Source organism: Rhopalosiphum padi, chromosome 3, assembly GCF_020882245.1.
Source record: "Rhopalosiphum padi isolate XX-2018 chromosome 3, ASM2088224v1, whole genome shotgun sequence".
NCBI lineage: Eukaryota > Metazoa > Arthropoda > Insecta > Hemiptera > Aphididae > Rhopalosiphum > Rhopalosiphum padi.
In genome coordinates this window covers 72,319,661-72,339,145 of record NC_083599.1, presented here as the reverse complement: position 1 = coordinate 72,339,145, position 19,485 = coordinate 72,319,661, and the positions used below count along the sequence as shown (strand labels likewise).

At 29.0% G+C, this 19,485-nt stretch overlaps 1 protein-coding gene across 1 annotated transcript; it reads right to left on the bottom strand.

Annotated features, from left to right (window-relative positions):
• Positions 1–17,593: 17,593 nt before the first annotated feature.
• Positions 17,594–18,340, bottom strand: LOC132925609 (NF-kappa-B-activating protein-like). Its single transcript, XM_060989987.1, has one exon. The coding sequence runs from the start codon at positions 18,338–18,340 to the stop codon at positions 17,594–17,596; it is 747 nt and encodes a 248-aa protein (XP_060845970.1).
• Positions 18,341–19,485: the final 1,145 nt, after the last annotated feature.

Below are 19,485 nucleotides of genomic sequence, written 5' to 3'. Positions count from 1 at the left end.
TTTAGCACTTGTAACTATGTACTTAAAAACACTAAAAATAGGTAAATATGAAAAACCAAATTTTCAAGCACTTAGATTTTTTTTATTTTACAAATTATATATTTATTTGTAGAATGTAACTAATAGTAGATATTTGGGAACTATAGGTATTTGACTACGAATTTTATAACTGCAGTACAATAGTAAGTATGACATTATTTTAAAAATAACCAATGAATGTCATAAATTGTCTAATGTAGTCGGAAATAACAACCGATAACGTATTAAAAATATTCAGACCCGCTTTGAGATATTTATAGACATGATTGTGGTATATTAATTAATTAAACAACAAAATATATATTTCTAAAAGTTTTAAAAATATTACCTATCAAATTATTTTTACATTTTAAAAGTGCACAAATATAAATTTAAATTTACTTACAGGTGAAAAAAACTACTATAAATTTGTTAAATAGTTAATAGATATTCCAAACATCTCAACCATGACTGTTTTTAGTTTAAGTGTACAATATTTATGTAATAATATTATTATATTATATGTTTTAAATTTTAAACATTCAAAATGTATGTAATATACTAACATACTAAATATTGTAAGGAAAATATGTACAAATTTGAAAAATAAAAATGACACAATTTATACGAAATATAAAATGCTGTAAAATAAAATCTGGTGCAAATATCACATATAGAATAAAATACATACAAAATTCATCATAATCTTCAAAAGTTCTTTTTGCTGTATTTCAAAAGCATCAAAAATACATATGTACAATCCCTGCACTCCTTTTGCGGTGCCGCTTATTACTCGTATATGTATATAGTATGAATATTATGATCATCCCAAAATCGTGTATAGAGGGGTTGCTGGCGTATTATTTCACTGCATCTTTGGTAAAATAATGCAGTATGGTTGGCGTTAAGGTTTACAGTCAGACGGCGGAGCATGTGGTACAATCGATTACAAATAAGTAATAACGTACAAAATAACCGTGTGTATAAGTTTCGTTCCGAAGTTTCAAAGCGAAGGTGCCATTATGCCGGCGGAAAATGAACCTGCAACGTTCGCATGTCGAGTCGCAATGACGAAGTGATATTAATTGATATTACGCCATCGCGTTTGATAATAATAATAATAATAGTAATAGTTATAGTTCAAAAACTGTAATTCAATCTATTATTATATAGGTAATGTTGATTTCAATTTCCCGGTTTTGATCTTATTCTCTCGGCTGGCAGACAATATTATAAACCCGGGCACACGAGCATCGAAAATAAATAATGATATAACCGACAAATATTTTACGGTTGTTTATGATTATGGCGTAGGTACTATAATAATGTGGGGCACGATATTATTATACCTTGTGGCTACATAGGCGTATCAGAATTTCATCTCAGAGGCTACGTTTAAAGGGTTGATTCCGTGAAAAAGTAATGAGCGTATGAATTCCATTGACCTGGTTATATTTGAATATTATATAATAAGTTATTTTCGCGAACGCTGAACACATAATAAACGACGTGACTCTGAGGACTAATGCACTTAGTAATTAGTAGGTATATGTGGGTACTTTTTTTTCATTAGATTATTTTTGTATTCAAACAATTTTAAGGACTTTTAATATAGTTTGTTTTTTTGTTGTGACAAAAAAAATGGTCTGTTGAGACTATAAGAAATATAGTCTGCTTGATTTCGGTAGATTGTGTACAATATACTTCTACTACCTTTTAGTTATTTTCATTACGATGTGGTTTATTTTAAATAATTATAAAAATCTTGGTCATACCAAATTATATGTACATTGTACATAAAACACAGACTAGTACATGCACCTATATATTATGAAAGTATATGATGAGTTGAGATGTTTTACTGTTTACCAGGTTACATCGTACCTACGTGTAAAAACACACTCTCAGGAGTTTTAACGATTTTAAAATTTTTTTTTTTCTCCCAGAATAGAAAAGAAACTAAAATGATTCATGATTTTACAAAAAACCGGTAATAAGTGCGCACAAGTATAGTTTTTAACAATATTATGGGAGATTTTAATGATTTTATACGGATTTAAAATTAATAACATATTTTTAGGTTTCATCCTTACAACTTCATAAAACAACTTTTTACCTATTTCATGTATTGAATGGGTCGAACTCCTCGGTCAATACTTCAACGCATTTTAAATAAATCATTCATACGTTATTGTTATTATTGTTATTATAATCAAATACGGTAAAACCTCCTTTTAACGGACCGTCTATAAGGTGGAAATATCGTTAAAACGGAAAACAACAACAGTTCTGCATAGGCGATATCCCGTAAATTTTAGTCTCCCTGTAACGGAAAAATCAATTGGTACCGGAGTAGTTCCGTTATAAAGAGGTTTTACTGTAATATTATGTTACAACAACGTGATGATGTCTTTTTCTACAAAACTTTATGCCCGTTATCGTGAATTGTGAAATAAACGCGTTTTTAATGAATTCTGAGGTCCAAGAGCTCATTAAACGGTATTATAATATTATATACTGTCATTTATCTATAATATTATTATTTTATTCGTAAACAGAAATGACTTGGCGTTTCTGTTGAAAATTCCCGGGACCACAATAATATTATAATATAAATATAAAATATGTGTGCGGTGCGGACGATGGAATTGTTCGGAGATCATCAATTTACAGGCTCAAAGTCGCAGCAGTCGAGTCGCACGCATATTTCATCGAATACATATATTATAATAATATATTATTTCCTTTATAGAAATAAGAAAGAAAAAAAAGAGGAAAAAAAGTAACCGTAAACGAGACGCGTCGTTATAATACGACCTGCTCATGCCTCACTATACGCTCGTTGTACGGTGGGAGGGGGGGCGTATACACATATATATATATATAAATATATGCGTCAACACCACTGTACGTTGTACATAATAAGATTACGTCATGTTATTATAATAGGTAATTGTGAGTAATGCGCGACAAAAAATAATAGTATATATTTACATTCTTGGCCGCCATTAAAAGGAACGAGTGTACTGCGTTTGTACAACATTATTATATTATTATATTATATATTATTATACAAAACAAAACACTTAAACAGAGACGTATTCCCCCGAAACCCCGAGCGTACGAAAGCCGAAACGTAATTGAAATAACGAATTCCTGGTGGAGAAATATATTCGCGCATAATATATTACGATATCGTACATAATATATACGCACCCTACCCCCATATTGATCTCGTTTTCTCGCAGCTTCCGCGCGCGTGTAATGCCGTTATAATACGCATTAAAATATACGACATTATTAAATGCATTGTATAATGATATATGCGTTACGATGTTTAAATCGCGCAGGTATCACTTAGCCGCGCACGCATCATAATGACGGCGATATTACAGGACTTATTTATGTATACGTACGACGACGACGACGACGGCGGCGACGTATAGGCACATCACGTGCACCGCGTGCAATGAGAACGTTTCAGACCGCTATTGTAATATCGTTATACGTCATATCATACAATATATTATTATATTATACCGCGTTCGCACGACGCCGCCGTCGACTGGCGAGGGGATACCTACGCGATAACATGTTATTAATAAGCGATTTAGGTGGGAATTTTGTGAAAATTAAATGCCCCGCGGAGGAACTTCGAAAATGAATTACGCGCCGCCCCGCCGCCGCCGCACTGTGGTCGTTTCGTGATAGGAAAAGTGTTTATCTTGTGTGCGCAAATATAATGTATTAATAATATTTAATAATATTATAACGACACACGTCGAAGATAAATCGTAGGTACCTATATACCTTCGGTGCGTATAATTTTTAAAACATTGTAATGTGTTTGGGTGACCTTTTCTCCTTTTGACGGAAGTTCTAACACACTAAACGGCTATATTGTGATCTGCAGTAGTTGCAGGTTCGTGGTTATGTATATTATATTATTTGAAAATACATAATATTATATAATAATTATTTTATCGATAATTTATAATAATTGATAATATTTTGTCAATAGTCTGAAAACATTCAGTACTTTTTCTATTAGTATACCGAAAACGAAAAGACCTGTTTTAAAAGCAGTTAGATTCACGAAAAATATTATTTTAAATTGAAATGTATCGTTTATTTTATTTTGTATTAAAAATATATTTAATTTTAATATTATTGGCATAAACTCACTAACACGATAGGTAATTCAAGCTCAGTTTGTCTCACCCAAACACATTTGAACAAGTTATAACGATATTTTAAACGTTATACACAATTATTATATTTAAAATAAATACATATATCATAATATGGTCTTATTCTTAATTAATATACAATAGTCGAATTTTCGGGCTCGGCTATCGTTACATCACGACGATTTTTTTTTTGTCATCGTTAATTTATAAACTGCTTTTTTTGTTAGTTGTCCTATTAAATAAAAAATATTTATCATCAGATAATATAAAACATTAAACTACCCAACTGCACATTTGAAAATAATTTTTAAAATGAAAATTCTGCAATTCTGAAGTTGAATGGCGTGTAATACAATTTGAACCAGAAAAGACATTATTATATAGTGTACCAATTTCAAATATTAAAAACATCAAAAATATAATGGATTTATGGATTTTATTAAAAGCCCGGAAATAATACACAATCGATATGGTTTAATGTATATATATAAATAATGTATCTATAATAATAATATAAGATCATTGATAATAAATATATATACACTCTATACATTCTCCCTAAACGGATATGCACATGGAAAACTTCGAATCTCAACACGCTGAACCGAAAAAAAGCAGATGCGAGAATAAAATATGAAAAAAAAATATACTAAAGACATTAAAAAAGCGACAAAACGATGCTTTTAATTTAAAAGACTCTTCTTAATCATTAAAATGAATAATTTTTTTTCGTTTTAATAATAATTACAAAAACTTATAAAATATAGTTTTTGCGTCGTTTTAATCATATTGGAATATTGCTTGGCCTGTTCAGGATGTATTTTCGCATCAGTTTAAAATATATTAAAGTATCAAAAACCGTGGCGGTGGTGGTGTACGAATCTCATTCGGAAATTAATTTGTGAAACTATGTATACATAAAATTTAAAACAAACAACCATATAAAAATGCTTTTAAACTTAAATAAATACAAAAATATGCATTTTAATATACAGACAAAATATTATATTATTATTTTTTTAAATGTTTGAAGTATTAATTGCATTTATATATTATTATTTGTTTGATAGTATGATACACATACCGGTTACTTGATAATATTTTATTAATCTTGTACCTTGATAGAATATTTTTACACGGGGATCTACAAAATACCATACTATTTCAATTAATAACTTTTTGTTTTTATAAGTAAACAAAAATATCTTCAAACAATAATTGATATACCATATAATATATATGAGTAAAAACCTATGTGTGTACAATGCTGAAAATAATAATATACTTATTGAACATTTTTAATTTGTACGTATTTTGAGAATCTATTTAAAATGTTTAATAAAAATAAAACAAATACAAAAACTTTCTGAAAAAACGAATACACTAGAATCCACTATAAGCTCAATTAGGTACTATTGAAATATAAAATTAAACAACCTTGAATATAGAGTAAAATTAGTAATTAATTAATTTGGCCCGGCGGAATACTTTTTCAAGTTTGTGTTTGAATTTTTGATTTCGTTAAGTTGATTGGAAATGCGTACCCAATTTATAATTTGATATGATGACTTTATTAATTAGACGTATTAAAGTTACATAATGTTATTGACTTATTGACAATACGTTTTCGTAATGTCGTTTTTCCGATATTTTCTTTTTTTTAATTCATATATTATACTCTGCATGCCATGACACGTATAATACCCGTGTGTCGAACGTCTCATATTTAAATACACTCTAAAGTCTAAAGCGTAATGTGTATTATCAATGAAAAAAATGTCAACTGTCTCTGATCAAGTCGGCATAATAGGTACGTATAATATTTACTATAATATGCTATTATTGGATTAAACGTCGAGGTTTGACCGAGATATAATTTCGTCCGAGTCCGAGGACTCAACCGGTATGTACCCGCTCGTATACGATTTAGTCATAATTATTGCGATAAATTAAACTCGAAATATTTATTAGAAAACGAAAACGTTGTCCCAACCCTGAATATTGAATCGTGTCCTCGCCGGTAATGTTTGCGGGGTGGACGTGCAGTATTCCGCCATCGAGACGAAGACGCACGCAGTCTTTAAAAGACCATTCGACGACGGCGATATAATATTATTATATCATTGTCGTCGTAATAATTACTTATCGTCGAAAGTCATCGTCGACGACAGTCGCGTGCGCATTATCTGTTGTAGGTCTATATATAATATAATATAGCGACGGCGGAGACGATTCGTCGGCTGCAGTTGAAATACATATTATTATTATTATTATTATTATCTATGTATAGTACATACCTACCGTCTACCTATATACCTATTATTATCATATATATATATATATATATAACGGTAGCGTGTCGGTGCAGTAGTTGCAATAACTACGTGTTCGGGGGCAGAACGCAAAGACCTATATACATTTATGTCGTTTAATATAAGAAGGGGCGGGGGCGGAGATCTATCTGTAACGATATCGCGAAAGAGGGAGCGTAGGACGAGTGTATATTCGCTTCCTGCTCTCCGCGTGTCCACGTCGTCTATCTCACCGGACACGTCAAGTGCATTCGTGTCGTCGTAAAACACACACACACAAACTCGGCATGAAGTCGTATCGTTATTATTATTGTGCCGTCATCGTGATTTGCAGAATGAGCGGCGTCGATACGGCTGATTGGACCGACCGACAAATGCCGGTGACGTCGCGGATATATATATATATACACCTACCGTGCCCCGTGTTCGCATCGGCTCTTCCCGGCGGCGGCACGCCCGTTTGAGTTCGACGAGCTTTATCAGCGTACTATGTCATTGTTATTAAATCATATTACTATTTTATGTCTTGTCGACGACGACGACGACGACGACGACAATACAATACGTTTCCCGAAAACGACTATAACAGCAGTCAGCAGTCGAGGACGGTCGGCGGAGGATAGTCGTCCGGCGATAACGGCAGAGAACACTCGATGACTTTATATCCGCGTGTATGCCTGTAAAGTGTATATTATATAATATATTGTATATACGTAGACCGGACGAATATCAACGTCGTCTCCGTAGTAATGCGCTGTAATATTATATTAGTTAATTCGTGTCTGTACAACTCGCTCTTTCAATGCCTCTCTGGTCTGCTTATCTGGCTCTCTCTCTCTCTCTCTTCCCATCAAATATGGTCCATTTGTTTTTCTTTTTGTTCACACGTTTCAAACGCGTTTTTATCAATAATATAACCAATACCGCACACGAGGTTGAGTGACTTTTTTTCATCGTGTAAAAACGTGGAAATGTTTTTATAAAACATTTATTATATACACATAATATCATACACGCAATTCGATTCATGAAGCATGCTCATCTCCCTTTTACTTCTTCAATAATGTAGTAATTCAAAATCTGATTTTTGGAATTTTCTTGAAAACCATATTTTCAATTTATTTAGCAGATTTCTTTTTAATTTTTTAAGAAGTTTTCTGTGGAGATGTGGAGATACAAGCTTCTGTTTATCATATAACAATTGACTCTCTTTTTTTATTATTTTAAAGATAATTTTTCTGAAAATTATGAAGTATTAAAATAAAAATTCGAATAAGTAATTTTTGTGTAATTTAGCTTAGTATTTTAAGGATACAAAAATCCTATAGGATTGTGATGGGAATATCTATAATATATTAATTAGGGGCTAAAGTAATTTGAAAACAATTATTTTAGTAATTATTATTAATCTATCAATATTTATAAAAGTGATTCGAGTATAATAAATACTAAATCTTATATTATATCGATTTTATATTTTCGTAAAACCAATACATTTTAAGGACTATTATAATCCTTAATATAAATATTTTAATAACTAATAAAAACTACTTGTTTGAATTTTGAATAATTAAGTATATTTAAAATTTCTAAATAAATTATCTACTAAATAATTTTGAATAGAAAAAAATAGGGAGAATTAGTTTATTTAAGTATTAATACTTATTTAAAAAATATAAGTAAATATCGCAACAATAACAGTCCTTAAATAGTATAAAAAATATCAATAATTTGAAGAGATATGTTCTTGAAATATATTTAAAAATGCTGAAAAGCTGTAGTTAAAAGAATACCTTATAAACCTTATTAACTTTTACATATTATAGGTAATTATAATCTGTTCCTTATAATATTCGAAATATATTTGACGTTTTGATAACAATATTATCGGAACATCATAAAAACGTTATAATCACTATATTAAAATTAAATTAAATATAACACAAATGTTTTCCAAAAAAATGAATACATCAAGTTGAAGAAAATTAACATGACGTTTAAGCGCGAGATTTTCTTTTTAAAGTACACTCGCACATGGACTAATAATTCATCTCTTGACAGCTGCGGACAGGGTTTAACAGTAATAAATGACGAATGTAGTAGCTTACTAACTATTTAATAAGTAAATGAGTAATGGCTAATAACTTTTGTTCTTAACTCTTAAGTCTGAAAAATATTCCTCAATTTTTTTTTAAAAAAAATGTACAAATAATTATTTATAATTATACAAAAATGTATCTCTCTTTCTCTCTATATATAAATATATATACGAGTATATATACTACATAGAATGTATATCAAACACATCATACAAACTAAAATAAAAAAGAGTTTTATAAAAATATTTATTAGAAAACAATTTATTATACCTACGTAGACAATAATATTCGTTAGTTATTTATGTTACTTTTTATTTATAAATTATGTTAAATGATAAGACTATAAGAGAAATACTATTTTAAACGCATATCCTTGAATTTTATTTGGGTTTTCGGTACTGTATAAAACACTTGATATTCGCGCTTTTTTTTTTTAAATTAAAATTTTTAACTATGTTTTCCATGCAACAAAACAATTTTATAATAAAATTTCAATTTTTTTGTTTGTTGAATTTTTTAAATTACATTATTTTTTTTTTATGAACAACACTGATCCGAAAAATATTTTCCATTTTAAAAGTTAAGCGATTGAGAGTTAGTTTAACTATATATAAATCAATGTACCTATTATCACGTATCACGTATTTATCGAATTGTTAAACAGACTATACCATCTAATCTTACTAATCTTCCTTTGCAGACATTTGAAATTTCAACACATTCTCAAACAGTAAATTTTCAATACACGAACAACTTTATTAATCAACAAACTTGTTTTGCTATTTGTATAATCTTAATAATGTAATTATTATTATAATTATATTAAAAAAAAATTAAAATAAAAGTAATTCATATCTACATCATATACTATATTAAATAATTCTTATACGGGTAACATTATTAGTTATAAATGTTATAATTTATATTTTGTTATTGAAATTGACGTGCTAATTAATATGTTTTGAATATTTCATGTTTTTTTGATACTTGATTCATAACATTTTATTTGTATACGTTACGCGTGTAAGGTTCAAAAACGTGTAGGTATAGTGTAAATTTTACTCTGCGAATAGGTAACGTATAAACCTTATCCATATGAACAATATATAGGCAATGTATAAACTAATGATCCACATGTACGGTGTATGTATACATTATTCAGTTAGCTTATGCATTATAGCCTTTGCGCTGTGCATAAAGTATTAAGTCTTATTAAATCGGCCACTTGGATACTCAATCAAACGTAAAGATACCCACTTATTTAATCGCAAACTCTTCAAATCATTATAATATATAGTCATTCTATAGTAGCAGAAATCAAATCATCCTTAGAAAAAAAAAACAGTTATTTATTAGTTTGTTACTAAATCATTCGTCGTTAATCTATCGTACCTCCGTGTTTTATAAAAGTATGTACCTATTTATAATTTAATAGTACACGAATTATCCGCGGGTAACTTACGAAATAACGAAATAAACGTTTATTAATTATTGTAATTGTAATATTTTTTCTTTATCCAATGGGCATGGTTAGTGTTCACCTTACATGCATAATGAGTAATGACGTATACAATTCACACAACATTATTCGTATTTCGTGCTTTGCCCCAACTGAAATAATAATATATACATACCATATATCAAATTCATAACCATATATTTCGTGTTAGGTATATACTTTTATCGGCGAACACACTACACACTATAGATGAATTACTACAGAAACATCCGATTTCTATGTGTTAAATCTTGCAAATCAAATACGTCTTATTGATTCGATAGTTAAGCGACGATTTTCATTCTTAAATATAATATAATATTATCATAATATTATTATGCATATAAATGGACGACCACCGCCGACCACCTGAGATTCTTAACACAATATTCTACCGCTCAACTCCGCCATCGCCCCCTATCGTTCCGGAAACAGAACCACCTAAATAACTTCCACCGCCGTCATTCCGGACTAGAGTTGTACTGTTATCTTGGGGTGGATAAAAAGCAAGCAATTACCATAAAAAAAAATCCTAAACTTTGTTATGGCTAAAAACTATTACGGAACATGATTATTATAAGTTATACGGTTTTAAATAGTCGGACGCATTATAAATAATTCAAGTACACTTGGTCCATAATATTAAATTTAAATTTCTCAAAAAGTTTATGGTTTGTCTGACTTTTAAAAGGTGGAAGCGTCTTATATATTTTGAAAACAAATCAAGATATTTTGTTTAAGTTTCATGTGGAGAATTTTTGTTTTTGGTCAATAAATCAAAAAATCAATAACATAATATTATGTCAGTAGATTTTTGCATTTAATGTATTTGGCTTTGGAATTTAGAAGCAGCTTGTAAATAATTGTGACGACATCAAGCTCACGTTAAATAAAGTGTAGCTGTTGCACATGTGATTTTTGTTTATTATAACAATAATTTATTTAAATTCTAATGATAGTTTTTTTTATAAATTTAATGTAATAATAAATATACCTTCTAGTTTTAATAAAAATAACTTGTAATAATAATTCTTATAAATACATTATCAAGATAGAGCGTTATGCGATAATATAGTTACTAAGTACCTAATTTGAAACTTTGGACCATCCTAAAAATGTCAATTTGAAGATATAAAAAAACTGTACAATTTATCAGAAATAATAAAATAAACCAAATCCAATCTCAAAAATAGTGGTTCCTATTTAAGAAATTTTTGTTTTACTGCACACGCGTGTGACAAAAATAGTTAAAAATGGAATTATCAAAAACGTGTGTATTTATATGTCCGCACGCAGTATCAAAATTCCAAATCAAATTTAAAATTCAAGGTTATACGCTTAAAAACTTCATGTTACCAATTGAATACACCGTAAAAAAAAATTAATATTTCATTTTTTTTTAAATACATTATAGATATATTGGACTTTTATAAATATTAAATAATTTATTGAAAATATGATATGTTTATATGAAACAATATTCTATATTTCAATAATTTAATAAACTTTGACCAACGTGTACAGTGTTTTAGCACTCCTAAACTACTATTATTTTTAAATTCATAGTGAAGTTTTCATGATTATAGTTAAAGATTGTTTCTAAAATCTTCTTAAAAATCTCGACGAATGTCATGCAATGTGATACAACGTCACTCGAAATTTATTTCGGATGGTACTTTTGAAATAGCACTCCACGATATTTCGTAGTAGTTTTCAAAATAATATCACGTATATTTACAGGTCAAACAAAATCTCTTTCAGAATCGTATTTTATTACTATTATTTAAGATTTATGTCTACACAATTTTCTGTTTGGACAATGTTAAATAAATTTGACGTGAAGTTAATTCAACGATATTTATTTTTCAACGTGCTTACTTCAATATACATTAAAACAATCAACAATGTTGATAAAATACAAGACGTGTGTACATTACGCAGGGTTGGAGTAATTTTTTATTTAAAAATAAAACCATTTTTAACATGATAAACTGTTTGAGTTTTAAATCATTTAAACAGTTACAAACAATATTTATTTTTATTTTTAGTTGCAAGTTGGTTTACCATTTAAGGAAATTTAAAACAAAATTATATATATTTTTATTTTATCTTTTTATTTATATTATCAAGACCAAAACTAATAACTACGTATAAGCCTCTTGCCTTAGAAAAGATCAATATGCATGTACATTCATGCTCTAAGATAATTTACTGCTTATAATCGTATACACTGGATAAGTTTAAAAATATATATATATCATCCGTGTTCTTAACTAAACTAAAATATTTTTTTAAAACGATGTAACCACGGAATAAATAAGTAATTAATTCTAATATTATGCACCAGTACAAATGTTAATACAGTGTTTCCGCCAATGGGTACATAATAATTTTACTTGTCAGCATAATTAAATTTATAATAAGAATAGAATAGACCTATAATATAGAAGCCCAAAACAACATTAGGCTACCATAAATCATAATATGAAATACATACGATAGGTAAGTAAAATAGTCACAGTAAGTTTTAGACTGCTTCTCAAAGTCTCAACCTATTGTAAACTGAGTTGCATCTTTGCCCCGTGTGGTGAAAACACCGTGGACCTAAGTCGTTTCCAGTTTGTAAGATTTTAAGGCACTAAATACAAAATAATCAGTTTAAATATTACAACTTGAAAGTTTAATTGAATTGTATTAATAAAAGTGTTATAGGATGTTAAACAAAAGTAACAAGTACTCCTTTTTTATCAATTATATTATTATCTCAAACAACGTCTCAAGAGCGACTTGACTAGATCAATTATTAAAAATATATTGTGTCTGTCCTAAAAATGTTGGTACAATATAAATGCGTTCAACATTTACAATTTTAATGTAGAAAGATCATGTTTGCTTAATATGTTAATACATTAGTTTTTTGACGATGATAGTTTAATTTTTAAGCTAGTTATGAATATGTAAAATATTATAATATTAAAAAAAAAATGGATATTTTGAACAACTTAAGAAATCAATTATCGCCAATATTCGACAAATAAGCACAGATAACGCTTTTACCTTTAACACGTATATCAAATAGTAAGCTTAATAATTCACATTCATATATTATTATTAAAACTAACAATATGAAATTAATTCTACCGAAAGCGAATTGTTGCTATGAAGTAGAAGTATGTTTATAAGATTATGACAACACGTTACTAGCGTTGTACTTAGCTTATTTACCTAAGTTATAAATAAAGCACTAAAATGGGTGACAGTACAAAGAAGTGTTATTATTCATTATTTTGAAAATAGTCTAAATGATAGATCATTAAATGATTCTATAGTAACTGTATAAACTAGAATTAAAAAAATCGTAAATAATCGATGAATCATAGTAAAAAGAATCACCTGGTGTATATTATCGCAAATTTAAAATATTATTTTCATTCTATATGAAAAAAAAAAAATGTTTTGAACACAATATTATACACTTGTATACTTTATACTGTTTAAACACGTATATATTTAATCGTTTCAAACGATTTATAAACCGTTTAAAATAAATTTTTAAACAAGTTATTTAAATCTTTGTATTCAAAGTTCATAAAAAAACTGAATTTATACGTAAATTATGCTAATAATAAAATAACTATTTCCGTAGCATGGCCGTCTATCAAACAGAAGTTCTGAAAAAGGGAGAAACGAAAACGAGTAAGTACAGCTTTTTGTGGCATAATATTTTATGATAAAGGATATAAATATTAAAAAAATATTTCGTTAATCATTATTTTTTTTTCAAACTTATTCCTGTTACGCGTAATTATTCACATTTAAACAAATAACAATTATTAAGTTTCACAAAATACAATTGTTTTTTTTTTTAGATTATTTATTATCTCTTTTCACATTTAAAGCTCCTATTATGATAATGAGGAACCATTAGCTTATAAATATGTAGATAAAATTAAATAATAATAATTGGTTACGCAATTATTATTCCTTCGAGTTTTTTCGACACAACATTAATCTTCTACACAATAATTATTCAAGATTTTATTTATTTAATTTAATAATTTTATCATTTTATTACACTAATATAAATAATTTAAAAACATGAAACTGTTCGCATGAAAATACTAATGTTTATAAAGTAATTCGAGTAATGTGAAAATATTTATTAATTAATATATTTTAAACAAAATGTAAATGTTAGCAAAGAGAAATGTATACATATTTTTGTCCCACGCGTATTCATGAACAAAATTAGAAATACTGTTCAATTGACAATGTCTTTCGAGCTATTTATAGGTGCTTACAATGTTTAGTTTTTATTTATACTGAAAACAAATATTTATTTTCTGTTGGAAAGCTTGATGACGTAATTTGAAGTGTAAGAACTTTCGCCGTTACTAAAATTATCTTTTTCAATAGTATAATTAATTTTTTAAACATTTAATAATTTAATAAAGCTATGAAGGACTCGAACCAATTCATATGCCATTCTAATTTAGATAAAAAAAATGAATCCAGCTTATCAAATTAATAAATATTATAAATTTAATATAATATGATGTAAATATATCTAATAATAATTAATTTACCATACGGTTCATACGCATTGTCTTAAGAAAAATATACAGCTCCACCGCCTCTTTAACGTTTTGATAAGACCCTAAAAATCGTTGCTCAAATATAATAATTATTTATCACTGAACTTAAGTTCATACACTTAAGTACATAACAACTAAATTACAGAGACCTATACTCGATTATGAGGTTTTCTTGGCGGCAACTGTGTATCACCATTCGCCAGAAGTGAGTTACCAGTATTTATTTTTTTTGGATACTATAGCTCTGCGTTTAGATATACATAGGTATATAAATCCATAAAAAAAAATAATTTGTTATTATTAAGTAACACGTGTTAATAAAATTCACTTTGTGTGTTTGTACCACATCCAGAAATTATTTTTTATGGGAACGGAAGAAGTAATACAAATGCATTTTGTAATATAAATAATAATCAAAATAGATTTATTGATCTAATAAATTTATATTTTTAATAATGTTTTAACATTAGATATTTTTATATATCAATTGCGTCGAACGGTATTGAGGAGGTACGTGTTAGCGTATATTCATCGACTGCTATGACATATAGATAATATTATCTGAATAGTAAAAGAAGTTACAAAAATTATTTTATATTTTTTTCAAATGAACAGAAATCACAGATACATAAAAGTCAATATTTTATGTTCATTTTATATACCCTGCCTGTGGTATATGTATAGTATTGTTTAGTCGTGCGTATAATTGTGTATTGTGTATAAAATATCGAGAACAATTGGTACCTCTCTCTAATATCCAGCTACGATATGGTAAGTATGGAAATAGTAAATATATTGTTGGTATATTTTATATAGAACAAATCATAAAATATACCTGTTTTGTATGTATTGTATATTACACTGACTTAATTTTAAATATTTAAAATAGAATATCGAAAAAAAAAATGGTATCCATATCGAATAATATAATATTATGTAAATCGTGAATATTTTCGATTTTTTCAGTTCTACGCCGATAACACCGTTCGTATTTTCATTATGATATTATCTTGACGCAATTTATATGTACCTAAAATAAATTTACTGTCGCGAAAGATGTACCTACACCTTTTTAATTTGTGATAAATCATACTGTGAGTTTTTCGATTTTCAGTATAGATATTATTTGCATGTGCAAATTCTCATAAATTGTATATTCCATAAGTACTATATACAAGTATTACATATTAATATAATATTATTATGTATTATGCTGTATACAATTTTATTTATTAACTATAATCCAATTAACATCATACAATTTTACTTCTGTCTACTTTAAAAGGTAAACACGCAAAGCAGTGAACTTAAAATGTTTGTGTTTGAATAAACCTTTCATTGAAAGAATAAAGAAAATAATTTAAATTATATAGATAAAAGATGGAAATCTCATTGTAAACAGTAAGTTGTTAACATTAATCTTTTATATTATAATATTATTATAATAACTTTCTGAGTTTCAAGCAGTATGAGGGTTGTGTACTTGTGTGGAAGGAAGTGATGTGGCGATCACCGTTCTCCTTAACTTGTTTTTCAAATTGTTACTTGAAGTAGATTGTAATACGTCTTCAAAATATCATAATTTATTTAATTTTATTAAGTATAAAAATTATTCTGTCCGATATTAAAAAATAAGTAAATAAGTAAAAATCAAAATACTTCAATATTCAACTTTATTTATTGTAATTTACCAGTACGTTGATGTCGACTTATAATTAGACAAAACCTTATTACATACTTATTATTCTAATATTAAGTAAAATTACGCAGATCGTTATAATGTTATGCACCCATCGGCGGAAACTACATGTTATAACCTTTGATACTACTCAATATTAGAGTTAAATATCTAGTATGCGCGATCATTATATAATACTTATACACTATCAAATAGTATTTTATACTTTTATTTTGAAATTATGTAATAACTGTTTTTTAGTTTTACTATACAACTGTGGCAGTGCAGATAAAATATGTGAACGTTTCGAGAAAACGTTACATTTCAACGAATTCAGAAACCGATTTAAACAAAAATAAATAAATCTAACATTATGACGGAAATAAATTTACATTTAGATATTATACATCAGCCGAATCGGAAATATTGGAGAAAAAAAAATCAGTTATTTGATTATTAACATATTGTTTACGAATTATGTTTATTTCCGTGAAATGACGTATAGGTACCTATGTGTTAATATATACACATTGAGTAATACGTCGTTCGGATGTTGTATTTAATATTTTGATCACGTAAACACGAGAGCCGGATGTTTCAAATCTCATGGGGCGCGGGAAAATTGAAAACGAAAACGGTGTTTTACACACGTCATTTATTATACCCGTGAAAAAAAAACATTCGTTTTTAGCGGCAGTGCTGTATTGTTTCGACATTAATCCAAACAGAGTTGTTTTGGGCATTTTTTTTTTTTTAGGAAATCATATTAAAAAAAAAAGAACGGATTTCAATTTAAAATTGGTGAAAGGAAAGCTGTTCAATTTTGAGCGAAAACGTATCGTACTCGTATACGTGTACACCTTCACATGGACGTGCATCATACGTGCATGGGGCATACGACGCGTATCTTAGGCATTTTTCGTTACGCAAACGACGTAAGCACTTATTTACAAGCACCTGAATATTATAAATAACCAAAGTGACAATAAATATAAATACAAAAAAAAATAAGTATTTGAAAAAACTATGTGTTACCACTAAAAGATCTTAAAATTGTGTTTTTCACTATACCACAAATCTGAACTAAAATAAAAACGATTAGGATTTTTATAATTTGAATATTTATTTATACAATTAAACGGGTTTAAAATTCATAATATCGCCTGGTAGATAAATCGAAAACGGAAAGGCGTCTTGCAATATCTAGCTCGATTTCCGGGCATTTTGCCGAGTGTTGGCGACGGTATCCGGTTCGTTGTGGCTCGTGATGCGTCGGTGCCCTGTTCCGCTCGTATCTGTCAAATCGTCGGTCATTTCACCAACCGTGATGGTAGACTCTCCGAGATTGTTGATACAGCAGCCGCCACTTCTCCTCCTTCTTCTCCTCCTTCTCCTACTCTTCGGCTTGCACCCCATTCGTCTGCTAGAAGACCTTCTCCTCCTTCTCCTTCTCCTGCGGCGACTGCCACAAGGATTTCCACACCCGCTGGCCGCCATCGCGAGGGCACCACTGCCGCTAGAAGACGAAGCGTCTTCGGTGGTCTCTGCGTCGGTGTTATCATCGTCGTTGTCTTCGTCGGTTCCACTGATCTGATACTGACGGCGGCGTCGTCGACTGCCCCTTCGTCTACTCCTCCTTTTTCTCGACCTTCTCCGGGACGACGCGTCTACCGCTGACGAGTCGTCGTCATCGTCTTCTTCGGCGTCTGTGGTCGTACTGTAGTCTTCGTCTTCGTCTTCCTCGGTACCGCCGACGCTACGTCTTCTGACCCGGCGGCGACCAGACCGCGATCGCCTTCTGCGGCTCTTCGGCCTTCGCCTCGATGATCGACGGCCACGTCTCAATGTTATTAAATCGCTAACACCACTGGTTGACTGATCGGTTTCGTCCGAAGCTTCGGTAATGTCGATTTCGTGTCTTCTCAGAGTTCTGCGTCGCTCGGCCGACATGTTGGCCTTCGATCGCTTTGAAGTGCTGCGTTTAGCAGACATAATAAAATAACTTTGATTTGTCCCAGGATATAAAAATTATTAACAACAGACGTCACTCTTAAAACTGTTAATAAAATATTTTTCCTTCACAATGTTCTAGAAAAATAAACAATTAAAACGTATCCGTACGACGCACGATTATGCATACCAAACACGGACGTTGTTTATTTTGGCCAACAACAATAAAATATTATTGAAATCCGCTCACGACATAACGTATTTATTTATTGACAAATTATTGCTCGAATTTTAGATAATATTATGTAATGAATCAAATTGGGGCGACTATTATAGCTAAATGAAACACTATTTTATCATAATATATTAACTAGGTTATTGTTAAAGTTAACTTATTCATCAGAAATAATTAATAGAGTATAGTAAATACACAAAAGTTTCAAATTCCCAAATAAAATACTTTTTAATTACAATTGAATAACTAAAATCGTTATTTTTCGCTTATTTTAGTTAAAATTTGAACTTAAAATATCTACAAGAATTTAACATTTTATAGACTTTTAGCATTAAAATAACTTGAACATTTTCTTAATTTCGACAAATTTTGTCAATATTTAAACATCAAACGTTCATATAAAAAAAATATCACATATAATATGTATTTCAAATATTTTTAAATTACTAAAAAAAAAAAAAGATTGTAGAATCTTATATTCACGTTTTTGGACTGAACTTAAAAATTGTAAGCTAAATAAAAGTCTGATTCAACTGATTTGTTACGATGTTGTAAATAATTAATATAAAATAATAGGTACAATATACTTTACAACCATTATTTGATTTATGAGATCACTCCTTTGAGCACACGTCCGTTGTTTGCATTTTATAGACAGTGTACAAATACTATAATATTCTGTCATTTGACCCCCCAAATCTGCCATTATGACTTCATTGCTTTTATGTTATAAATATGTCACGGTGACGATTTTCAACGTAGAACTGAATGGACGTTTACTGACATACAATTCATCTCCGGGTTTTTATATATAATATCTAATATCTAATCAGTAATAAATACCATAGGTACAAGTCTTTTTAAATTTATATCTGTAAAATGTTGTACATTATTAGTATTGAAACTATTG